Source organism: Hyaena hyaena, unplaced genomic scaffold (genome assembly GCF_003009895.1).
Source record: "Hyaena hyaena isolate Hyena2069 unplaced genomic scaffold, ASM300989v1 scaffold_19, whole genome shotgun sequence".
NCBI classification, from domain to species: Eukaryota; Metazoa; Chordata; class Mammalia; order Carnivora; family Hyaenidae; genus Hyaena; species Hyaena hyaena.
In genome coordinates, this window is record NW_024080651.1 from 2414116 (window position 1) to 2426399 (window position 12284).

General features: G+C 61.1%; 1 protein-coding gene across 2 annotated transcripts in view; it reads right to left on the reverse strand.

Moving 5' to 3' along the window:
- MN1 (MN1 proto-oncogene, transcriptional regulator) overlaps window positions 1–5280 on the reverse strand; it is a 47484-nt gene extending 42204 nt beyond the window's left edge. Inside the window, exon 1 of one of the 2 annotated variants that reach the window (XM_039225850.1) lies at window positions 967–5277. In XM_039225850.1, coding sequence (XP_039081781.1) covers window positions 967–4768 — 3802 coding nt within the window. In that variant the 5' untranslated portion in view covers window positions 4769–5277. Of the gene's footprint in view, window positions 1–966 lie in introns of both variants that reach the window. The other variant, XM_039225851.1, reaches the window with a different exon arrangement.
- Window positions 5281–12284: the final 7004 nt, after the last annotated feature.

The following is a 12284-nucleotide window of genomic DNA, read 5'->3' on the forward strand; positions in this document are numbered from 1 at the left end:
TTAACTGCGATAGAGGTCCACTTACTAACCTCCACCCCACCCACCTTAAAGCCCCCCCCACCCCCGGGCCTGGTGGGGAGGCAGTGCTTAGACTGCAAACCCAAGAGCCGGGAACCAGACATCTGTCACCAAAGCCAGGTGAGATATTGACAAACGCGGGTCCTTTGTGTCTTAAGAATATATATCCATATCCCCCAGACACAAGTGATGTCCTGGCAGGGCCAAGCACACCCCGCCCCGGCCCCAGCACCCACCCCCCAACCGAATGTCAAGGAGACACACAGGGCAAAGCGGACCTGCCTCCTAGCACCAGACAGGTCTCCAGGTTCCCAAGGAAGCTCTAATAGTTAAGAAGAGACAAAACAGCTATTCATTAGGAACAAATGTCAAATTAGGCGTTGCCTCTGAGTGACACTGCTGACACCAGCGCTGGTAACTTTTTTTCCCCTAAGATGCTGGCACACGGAAGGGACCTCAGGCCGGAGGCTCTGGCTGACTAGGAAAAGGTGGGAAGGTATGAACACAACTTCCCAGGTGTCCCGCCAGGAAAGAGGGGCGGGGGAGAGGCACACAATTCCGACAGAGTAGAGGCAGCCCTGAATGTTGAGGGTGAGGAGGGGTCTTGGCGTGAAAGGCAAGGGGCCTGCCTAGTGGTCTGAGCACCCAGCAACTCAGCTAAAACTTGGCGACGGTGAAGGGACTCTGAGATAATCCCCAAAGGGCTGCCACCTAAGTCCCAGCTTGAGTGTGTAACTAGAACCTACCTGGCAGCATCTGGGGAGGGGGTGGGGAGAGCGGGGGATCTGCCGGCAGAGCCCTTGCTGTACCCAAAGGAAGGGTGTCGGGCTCTGGGCTGGACACTATGAGGGCCCTGTGCCCTCCTAACCCCAAGGGACGGTCCCCTTTGCTGGAGCATTGGAGGTGGAGGCTAAGGCCTGCGGTGGGGGTGGGGACAAGCACATATACCTTCTTTGCTGTTGGGGTTCTGGGGTTTGGCCTTCTCCCAAGGTGCCAGCGTCTTGTCGTCGTCCGCGCCGTCCACCAAGGCCTTGTCGGCAGGCATGTACCAGGTGGCGCTGTGCTCTGCCATCAGCGAGTCCAGGTCGATGGTGCTCATCGCACTCTTGACCGCCTCGGAGCAGCAGCTGCCCAGCTCGCTGTCGCCATTCTGCCCTCCCGAGGACCCGACGGCGCACTCCCCCTTCTTGCCCCCCTTGAGCCCCAGGGGCTGGTCCTCAGAGATGCTGAACTGCTGCCTCTGTAGCTGGATCTGCGCCTGGAGGATCTCCAGGGGGTGGATCTCGTCCCCGGGGGGTGCGCCGCTGCTGCTCGTGGGGGTCCGGACCTGCTCCAGGCCCGGCGTGCCGGGGTGGCCGGCGCCCCCGCCGTAGCTGTCAGGCGTGGAGGTAGAGGTAGACATGATGCCCAGGCCGAGCGGGGGCGGGGGCGCCTTAGGTCCGTGTTCCCCAGCGCCCACCCCACGGGGAGGGATCTTGGGCGAGCCTGCCACCAGCGGGCTCCTACTCGCTTTGGCCAGGGCTGGGGGGTTGTCGGAGCTGGATGACACCTCGTCCTCGTTGGCGTAGCTGGTGCTCACCTCGTCCGAGGCAAACTCGCCCACGTGTGGGGAACTACCGTCTGACTTGGCCCCGCCGTCCAGGGAGGCCATGAGGTCCGACTGGTCCCCCAGGAGCAGCTCGGCCCCCTTCCCCCACGACGGCGACGTGAGCGCTTTCTCGTGAGGCGTGGGAGCCCCGCGAGCCTCGCTCGTGGAGGTTCCCCCGACGGCTGCGCCCGGCGCCTGCTGCTGCCCCGGGCTCACCCCAGGCGCGCCCCCGCTGTCTGGCGCGGCCGAGTACTTGTCGAAGAAGGTCCCGGGACTCACGTGACCACTGTCCCTTTTTCTTCGACCCCTTCCCCGGCCGCCGCCCCCGGGGACCGGCTTGCCGTCGTTCCCGGATGTTGATTCCAGGGTGTAGTTTGGGGAGAGGCTGGTGCCGTCCCCCTGGGCGGGCGGGTTGGGCGGCCCTGAGGCTTTGGAGCCACTGCTACTAGGCCCGGACGGGCCTCCGGACCCCTGGGCCCCAGGGGCAGTCCCTCCCGGGAAGTAATCCGAGCCCGGGTTGCCGGCCACAGCCGCGCCGTCCGTCTCATTCTGGCTCAGTTTCCTCTTGCCCTCGGGCGGGTTCTTCTTGTTGAAGGTCACGTTGAGGTTGGGGGCCCCGAGGCTGGCGATCATGTTCTGGCAGGCGGTGGAGAGCGCGGCCAGGCAGCTCTGGCCGAACAGGTTGTCCTTGGAGCTGGGCTTGTTGAAGGAGCCCAGCGACAGCGCGCCCAGCTTACTGGCCGAGCTGCGCTGGCTGGGCTGGAAATCGGGCTGCGGCGGGTAGGCGCCCCCGCCGCTGCCGCCGCCCGAGCCGCCCCCGCCCCCGCCCGCGCTCGGGGGCGAGTTCACGCCCGGGCCGCTGTGCGGCGTGGCCTGCCGGTTCGCCGCGCTGAACGGGAAGCCAGGCTGGCCCCCGAGCGCCGGGGCCGCGAAATCCGGCGGCGGGGGCCTGCGCTCGGAGGGAGCGCTGGGCAGCCCCACCCCGGCCCCGGGCGACTGCAGTTGGCCCAGGCCGGCCAGGCTGCCCCCGAACTGCAGGCCGGGGGAGGGCAGCGCGGGCACGTGGCCCTCTCCGGGCATCCTCAGCGGCTCCTGCAGAGGGCCCCGGAACAGCACTCCGGAGCCGCCAGGGGGAGGGGGCGGCGCCAGGCCGGGGTCGTGCGGGCCGCAGTCAGCCGGCAGACCTGAGCCGCCCATCCTGCGGGGCAGCAGGTCACCGGGCGGCGGGTGCGGCCCCGGGAACCACGCGCTCTCCTGCGCCAAGTGAGGCGCCTGCTGCTCGAAAGTGCCCAGGCGCCCCGCGCCCGCGCTTTCGCGCTCAAAGTTCGGCTGGGCCAAGCCGCCCACCGGGCCGCCGTGTACCAGGCCACCCTGGCCCACGTCCCCGGGGTGGCCTAGCTGAGCCAGGTTGGGCTGGCGCAGCCGCTGCTGCTGATTCCGCGAAGCCATCTGCTTAATCATGAGGGCCGCGTTCTGGCGCTGCTGCTGCTGCTGTTGCTGCTGCTGTTGCTGCTGCTGCTGCTGCTGCTGCTGCTGCTGCTGCTGCTGCAGGGACTGGTGGTCCGGGGCCGGGTGCTGCAGGGGTGGCCCTGAGGGAAAGCTGTCGGGCACAGGCGGCGTGAACTCGCCGGGCAAGCCCGAATAGGCGGAGGGCGAGAGGTGGTTGTCCAGGGCGCCGTTGTGCATGCTGCCGTTCCACGAAGCGCAGCGGTCCACTCCCGCGCTGCCCGGGAAGTCAAAGCGCGGCCTCTTGGCCACGTTCATGTAGGGGGGCGCGTCGAAATGCTGCAGCCGCTGGTTGGGCGCCTGCTGGGGAGGGGGGTGCTGCATGTTGAACACGGGCTCCGAATACGGGTGCATGCTCCGGTTCTCCAGCCGGTGGATGGGATACTCGAACTGTGCGTGCTGGCTGGGCAGCATGGGGCCCCCGTCCTGCAGGCCGCCGCTGGGCGTGCCCGCCTCGCCCTGCGGGGGCCGCGGGAGCGCAGGCGGGCACGAGTTTTGTCGGACCAGGAGCCCGGGTGGCGGCGGCGGCGGCGGCGGCTGCTGCGGCGGCGGCGGCGGCTGCTGCGGCTGCTGCGGGGGCTGCTGCTGAGGGGGTGGCGGGGCTTGCGGGGGAGGCTGCATTAACGGGTGCCTGGAGCCTACTCCCGGCTCCAAACCCACGGGCATCTTGCGGGCCCCGCCAAACCTCTCGAAGAATACGCCGTGCTGTTGTTGTTGCTGCTGCTGTTGCTGCTGCTGTTGCTGCTGCTGCTGTTGCTGCTGCTGTTGCTGCTGCTGCTGCTGCTGGGCGTGCATTTTGGACAAGCCCACCATGCCTGCGGCTCTGGGCATGGCCGGGGCACCGGGGAAGGAGCCCCCGGGAACCTGGCGACCCGCCGCATAATGAGGCAGCTGCCCTTCGGAATCGGAGGGCGAAAACATGTCGAAATGTCCCGAGGGCGCCTCGCCAGGGTAATTGTATTCCAGCGAGTCGACGGCTCCTTGGTTCGCCACCCTTCGGGGCTCCAGACTGTGGGAATCGGAGCTGCTGGAGGCTGGCAGGCCGTGAAAGGAGGCGGCTCGGTTAGGGCTCTGGTCCAGCGGCAAGCACGGGGCAGGCACCGCATGGCCCGAGGCGCCCGAACTGTGGAAGTCCGGGAGGTTCCCGGGTCTCTGCGGGCCGAAGCTCTCGGGCCCCTGGCTCTCCGCCATGTGGTCATAACCCTCCGCGAAGGGCGGCTGGCTGCCCAGGCCGCCGGAGGCGCCGCCGTAGCCGAGTAGGCGACCTCCGTGCAGGCATGAGGCCCCTGGGTCCGGACCGCCGAAGTTGCCCCCAAAGTGGGGGTGATGTTGGTGGGGGTGGTGGCCTCCCGGGTGGCCGTGGTGCGGCTGCTGGCCTCCGAAGAATCCGTGCACCGGCTGTGCCTGCAGCCCCCCCGCGTGCAACTCCGAGTGACCACGCGCGTGGAAGCCGTAAGGCTCCATGTTCATGCTCAAGATCGGGGGCTCGCCCAGCGCGCTCATGGCAGGGTCCACCGGGCCAGGGGGTCCCCCCGCGTGGAAAGCCGGGGCCTTAAAGTGGGCATTCATGCTTAGTCCTGCCTCGTTAAAGTTCCTCTCGCCCTGGCCAGCGTTCCTGCTGTTGATCTGGGGCTCGAATTGGTCCAGCCCAAACATACTTGGCGGGGGGCGGGGGATCAATAGGGCATGACAGCCTGCTCTCCGCGGCGCGCCTCCGGCCAGCTAAACGTTCCGACCCAGGGTTGGGCGCTCCGGGACGCTCAGCACCGCGGGGGCGCAGTGCGCACAGCCACCTCGCTGGCGTCTGGAGGCTGGGGGGTATCAGCTCCTCTCCCGAAGCTCTGGCTCTGCCCGACCCGGGCCTCTCACATCTTGCGGTGCCGCGAGGCCTCCAGGAGCCGTGCTGGGGGGCCCATGCCCCGGCAGTTGGCACAGCCGCGGGTGGGTTTGCACGGAGGGCACGGAGCTGCGGGCGAGTGGAGACAAAAAGTTAAGTGGGGGGAAGGAGGAAGGGAGAGAGAAGCGATCACCTTCTTAAGTCCGATCCGGGTCGGGTGGGAAGCCCCAGGACGTCTCCCGAAGCCTCCCGGAGTCCGTGGCGGAGCTGCTAAGGGGCCGAGCAAGGAGACCCCTCAAAGCCGTGGCTGGCGCTCGGGCATGGACAGAGCAGTCCCTCCCCCCCGCCCCCCGGAGTCCCCGCGCTCCGCAGCCCAAGCCTTCGCCGAGCACGATCCGCTTGCACAGTCTCCGTCGGCCCCGAGCAAGCGGCTATTGCTTCTTCAGCGGGTCGGAGGGCTGGACGCTCCGCTCGGCATCACGGGTGCGGGCCCTGAGCCGAGGGCGCAGCGGGGCTGGGGAGGCGGCGGGCGCCCCGGGTCCGAGGCGAGGTTTGAGGGAAGGTGCGGTTCCCCTGTTCCGCGGCGGGTGCTCTGCACCCCGGCGCGCCGCTTCGCGGCCACGTCTGCCGCCTGCTGCTTCTGTCCTCCTCTATTCGGTCTCTGAGTTCACAGGGGTCTCCGCGCCCGGTTCCAGGCGCGGGCAGGCAGCGAGATGAGAGGTTGGGTCGCTCCGAAGCTCGGGTTCCGTGCCTCCGCGCCGAGGTGCTTCGCGAGTCCCCCTCGGACCCGAGGAGGGGGGCGTACGCGGGTTGGGGGGCCACGCCGGGCGAGCGGGCTGAGGCGTTCCGGCTACGCTCTACGAGCCCGGAATGGGGGGGCGGGGGCAGTCCTGGGGGGGTCCGTGCACCCCTCTCCTGGCTGGCGGGGGGGCTCTGCGTGGGGCGTTCCGAGGGTCTCGGCTCCCCTCTCGGTGTCTGCCTCTCGCCCAGCGCCGGGAGAAGCAGCAACAAGTTTTGCATTTCAGCAATCAATTTCAGCCATTACATTTGCACCAATCAGCGCAGCCCGAGCTCCGGTCCCGGGGCGGGGCTCGCTCTTAAGGTGGTCCCGGTTGCTGGCTGCTGAGGCCCCCGCCATGAACCCGCACTTCGCCAGCTCCCGAGTCCCCCGCTCGGGTTTTGCCTCGGGGTCCGGCGCCAGTGCGCTGGGGGGCGCGCCCTGGCCTCCTGGCGCATCGGGGTGGAGAGGGCGCAGGCGGAGAATGGCGGGAGCTTTGCTTTGTTCGCCCCCCTGCCCACTCACACAGTTCCCAACTCCCCACCCCTAACTGAAGCGAGACCTGCGGGGTGGGCAGGGGGCGGGGAGGTGGGCGGTAAGCGGTGCGGGGCGCTTAGACAATGGGGTCGCCAAGCAAAGCTCGCCGACTCGGCCAGGAAAGTCGCTGAGAGCGAACTGCGCTTCAGCCCCGGCGCGATCCCTCGGTTCTCCGCCACTGTTTGCCTACTAGTGGCACCCAAGTTATCCGGCCCTCGGATTTTCCTGGAGGTGAAAGCAGACGGGGGACCCCGAAGTTAGGGTTCTCCTCGAAAGACCCGGGCCCTTGCTCACTCCTCCTCAGCAGGGCGCGCACAATCGTTCCCTGTCTGGGGTTCCCCCTTCTCGGTCGCCGGCTTCTGCCCAGGGGAGCCTTAACCACTCGGCCACTTGTGGGGGCGTGCGGGGGTGCACCTCGGATGAACGCGGAGCCGGAGAAAAGACCCGCGCGCAGAGGGGGAGCGGGCCCGCTGGAGGATCCTACCCCGGACACCCGGGCCAAGGCCCAGGCCCTCTGCGGGCGGGAGGTTGGCCTCCTTAAGAGATCAATTAAACTGAAGAGGCCAAAGAACGGAATTGGGTTGTGATACTAAAATCAATAGGAGTAATTTAATATCTGCCCTGCTCTTTATGAAATATTTATCCCAATAATCTTAGTTAAAATGTTTAGATCTTCCTGATCCCCACTGAGGCTGAAATCTATCTTGCAATTAGAAGTTGGGAGTTAGTGGGGATGGAGGGTAGGGAAGGTGTTTATTCTGTGTGCCTGCGTGTGTGTATTTTCCTCCCTGAAGTGCGCGTCAGGGAGGAAGGGGGAGAAGGCCTGTAATTTCCCTTGCCGTAAAATAGCGCGAGGCGATTTTGCTAGCAGACCAGCATTCTTAGGAGAAGGGGAGGGAAGAAAAAAAAAAAGAACTTTCTTTGAAGTGCCCCTGATATCGCTATTAAATCTAAATAAAATTAAGCACGGTGTATAAAAATGCCTTTTCCCCCCACAAAAGAAAGTGTTTATCACCCAAGTCTGTCTAGCGTTTGCTAAATTGCGCATGAAATCTGAAATGAAATAAACGTTATAATAAAACCAACCCCTGAGCCCTTTTTATTTAAAAACCTCAGCTTAAGCACTCCACCGTCGCGGGCGGGAGTTAAAAAGTTACCACGTTGTGTGCACACCGATTCATTGCTCCCCAGAGTCCCTGCTGGGAAAGCACACTTTGGGTGTTACAGAGCCAAAATGCCAGGAACACGGGCTCAACTTGGGGAGGTGAGGACAGCGAGCAGGGGCTCTTGAGGGACTCCCGAAGAAAATAACACCCCTCCCAAAAAGAATAAACATAAAAACGAGCAATAAAAACTTGCAACTTTGAAACTCTGGGAGCTGAAGCTTGCTGGGATCCAGGGTCCTTCCTGGGACCTTTCTGTGGTGGATGTCTATCCAGATATTTTTTTTTTCTTTTTGAAATTAAAAATGAAAACGACCCCCACCAAAAATGGGGTCCATAAAGAAGCATCGGGCAGAAGTATTTGTACAGGGCGGTGGAGTTTTAAAAGGATTTTTCTGCAAGATCAGGTTGTTGGTCTGTGATTAAATATTGATTTTGTGTAATTAGTTTTCATGTGAACTATCCTCTTGCTGATAGCTTAGAGGTTTCAGAACTAGAAAGAAATGGAATCGGACATGGAAATTATTACTTAGCAAAGTGACAGGGAAGCGAGAGCCGGAAAAGACTGAGGCTTGGCTGGTTCAGGCACAAAGAAATAAAGGTGCTGGACAGGCCTCCGGCGACCCCACCCCCACCCCAGGCCCTGGGCCGGAGCAGGGGAGACCCCGAGCTTCCTGCTCAGGCAGGAGACCACTAGAGGGGATGGTGGCCAGAGGGAGGATGGGTTTGGGCAAAGGCCCATGCAAAGCCCATGTCACCTGGTCGCATACCTCGTCCAGAGCCACTGGGTGCTGGGTGGCTCAGCAGGCCCTCTGTGAAGAACATCACGTCTCCTTGTGTGTCTGGGGGGAATGGTGGCAATCGGGACCTGTCTGGAGCCCTGGGTGGGCCAGGGCAGCGGGAAGAATGGCCCACAGACCTGCCGACCGGGGAGACCCCGGTTGGGGCGTGTCCCAGGCCCAGGCATGACTTCACATGGGGGTGAGGGTCCCCTGAACACCTGGGCAGGTTTCCTGTGGAATAACTGTGTGCTCCGGGGGGGTGGGGGGAGACTATTTTTCTGGGGCTGTTTCCAAGAGTTCAGTCTACAAGGTGTGTGAGTGTCTGAAAGGAGGGTGTGTTGAGGCCTGGCTGGCCTCCCTTCAGGATGTGTCTGGGTCATTTTTCCCTAACACTACGAGTGTTGTGCGGGTGTGCGACGTATGTCCGCGTCTTCGCCTGGGTGGGCGCGGCGGGGCACCTGTGTGTGTTTGGGTACATGCCTTCACAGGCCTCTGGGTGTCTCCGTCAGTGTCCCCCGGGGGGAGGTGCTGTCGTCTGTCCCCAACCCTATGCCTCTATGTGTGTGCACGCCTGTGTTTGTACCTACAGCTGTGCGTGCCCACGTCTCTGCTCGAGCGTGTACACTTCCTCTGTGAGTATGAGAGTGGACATCTGTGCCCGTGGATGTGCTGGCGTGGGTGCCTCCGCGGCGTGGGCGCCCCTGCGTGTGCTTGTGTGTGCACTCGGCCTGCAAGGGCCCGCAGTTTCTTTGGAACAGACACATTGCCCCCTAGCGCTCAGATGACTCAAAGTCCCCGCCAGCTCAGAGCAGGAGCAGCAAGGTCCACCCCCAGGCCCTTCTCTTTCCCATTTCCCCTCCTTAGGCCCTGCTCCCCGTGGGGTGCCCGATGCATCCAGACGGGGACCTTCTGGATGGGGAAAGGAGACCGCTGAACTGGGCCCCGGAGCTGAAGAGAACCGCTCCCGGCTTGGGACAAGAGGGGGCTGCCTGGAATGGCCCAGAGTTATTCCACAGGAAACTGGAGCCCTCCCTCCTGGGGCTCAGAGCCTGGCATGTTCGAAACAGCCCTGGAGCCCCAGTCTAAAAGGGGGCCCCCACCGGTGAACACCCCACCCAACAAGGCAACCGACACTCAGCTTCTTCACCCAGTAGACACAGGGCCCTCACACCTCCCCATCAGGTCCCCAACACCAACACAGGCACACACATGCCCCTACACACCTGCAGAGTGGATGTACACACTCACACGCGTGCATTCACACACACACCCATAGGGGACATGTCTGTATACATATATGTGCATTGACACACACCCATGGGGACATGTCTGTACACACACACACACATGCATTCATGCACACACACCCATAGAGGAGGTGTCTGTACACACATGCATTCACACACTCACCCATAGGGGAAATGTCTGTACACACTCACACATGTGCATTCACACACCTCGATAGTGGATGTGTCTGTACACACACGCACACGTGCATTCACGCACACACCCATAGTGGACGTGTCTGTATACACACACATGCGTGCATTCACGCACACACCCATAGTGGACATGTCTGTACACCATAATAGCTACTGGGTGTGGAAGGCTCAGTGCTAATCACTTTACATCCAGGGTGCCATTTCATCCTCATAAGAGATCCACCAGATTGGGGCTCTGAACTCATTTTACAGATGAGGACATGGAGCCTCACACTAGCCAGGTGACCCTCCCAAAGTCAAAAAGTGGCAAAGCTGGGATTCTAAACCAATCCACCTGACCCTGAGACCTGGCTCTTCACCACTGTCTGCTCTCCCTCAATGTTCAGGTAAAGCACCTGGCACAGTGCCAGGGACACGGTTAAGTGCCAGGAAGTGTTCGTGATAAAAGCTACTTTTATCGCTACTGCCATAACTATCATTATTCATATTATTGTGGCCACGGTGAGTATTAGTAGTCTCTGTGTGTCCCCCGCACACACAAACATGAGAAAATAGCACACACACGCACACACACACACACACACACACACACACATCCCCAGCCTTTCCCGCCCTTTAGAGCCTGGGAACTCATGGGGCTCAGGTGGTCTCCTAGACCCCTAGACAGGACAGGAGGCTACTTCCCCCGAGGCCAAGGCTACTGCACCCGTGGAAACTCCCTCTCCGAGGCAGCGGTGGAAAGGGTATGAGTTTTGGCATTCCACACCCAGATCCAAATCTTGTCTTCACCGCTTCTGAGCTGTGCAGCTGTGCCCAACACACTTCCCTCCTCCTGGCCTCAGTTTCCCCTGGTGAAAAGGGGAATGAATCGCAGCCGGTGCAGATGGACCATAAGTATTGGAGACGTTTAAAAAGGGGCACAGAGCATGACAGATGACCTCTCTTATTACCTTTATTGTCATTGTTATTTCTTCTGTGTTTGGATCTGGGGAGGTGGAAGGCGAACCCGTGATCCCCGAGAAATTGGATTTCTCTGACAAATCAGTCTTGCCCCACCAGCCAGTCTTGGAGAGAAAGGCTGATACTGTTAGGTGGTCACCTCAGCGTCCCTGACTTCACAGTGTGCTGGCGTGACTGGATGCAAGGGGAACCCAGGGCTGAAGCGTCCAGGAGGGCCTGGGCACAGCCGGGGCTCAGTACAGTAGCTGGCTAGAGGCTGGAAGGGATGAGACCCTCATCTAGCCACAGACTGCCGGTTGCTAAGCAACTGCATCTCCTCCCTCTCTCTATGCATATGATGCCTGATATTGAGGGGGGGGGGTCCTCTCCTCCATCTGTCCGTTGAATCAATGTATAATGAGTGCCTACTATGTGCCAGGGCTCAGGACAAAGTGGAAGTTGCGGTCCCAGCCCTCAAGCCAGATAAAGGAAACCACCTCATATTATAAGCAAAAGGGACTACATGCTAGCAGGGGTGAAATAACTGTGCTGGGAGGGAGGGATGACAGCGAGGGATTCCCAGAGGTGAGCTTTGAAGGTAGAACAAGAGTTCAACGAGCAGCACAGAGTCAAGGGACTTTGCAAGCAGAGAAATCTGGTTAGAGTACATGGTGGGGTGAGGGTGGGGTGGATTGGGCGGCACTTTGTTCCGTGATGGCCGAGGGAGAGGCTTGTCTAGAGGTCAAGAGATCAGGAGGACCAGGGTTGAGAGGCCCACAAAGGCAGGTGGGAAAATTTGGACATCGTTCTGGGGACCATGAAAGGGTTGCAAAGCCAAGTGACATAGTCAGAGGTGAGTTTTACAGTTTCTTTTTTTTTTTAATGTTTTATTTATTTTTGAGAGAGAGAGAGAGACAGCGTGAGCAGGGGAGGGTCAGAGAGAGAGGAAAACACAGAATCCGAAGACAGGCTCCAGGGTCTGAGTTGTCAGCACAGAGCCCGATGCGGGTCTCGAACCCATGAACCGTGAGATCGTGACCTGAGCCGAAGTTGGATGCTTAATTGACTGAACCACCCAGGCGCCCCCAGAGGTGAGTTTTAAAAGATCCTTGGAGGGGCGCCTGGGTGGCTTAGTCGGTTAAGCGTCCGACTTTCGCTTAGGTCATGATCTCGCGGTTCGTGGGTTCAGGCCCCGCGTCGGGCTCTGTGCTGACAGCTCAGAGCCTGGAGCCTGCTTCAGATTCTGTGTCTCCCTCTTTCTCTCTGACCCTCCCCTGCTCACGCTGTCTCTCTCTCTCTCCTAGAAATAAAAAAAACATTTAAAAAAAAAAAAAAAAGATCCTTGGAAGGCGCCTGGGTGGCTCAGCTGGTTATTGGCTCAGGTCAGGATCTCATGGCTCACGACTTCAAACCCACATCAGACTCTGTGCTGGCAGTGCAGAACCTGCTTGGGGGTTCTCTTCCCCTCTCTCTGCCCCTCCCCCACACTTTCTCTGTCTCTGTCTCTGTCTCCCTCTCTCCTAGAAATAAATAAAACATTTAAAAAAAAAAAAAAAAGATCCTTGGAAGGCGCCTGGGTGGCTCAGCTGGTTATTGGCTCAGGTCAGGATCTCATGGCTCACGACTTCAAACCCACATCAGACTCTGTGCTGGCAGTGCAGAACCTGCTTGGGGGTTCTCTTCCCCTCTCTCTG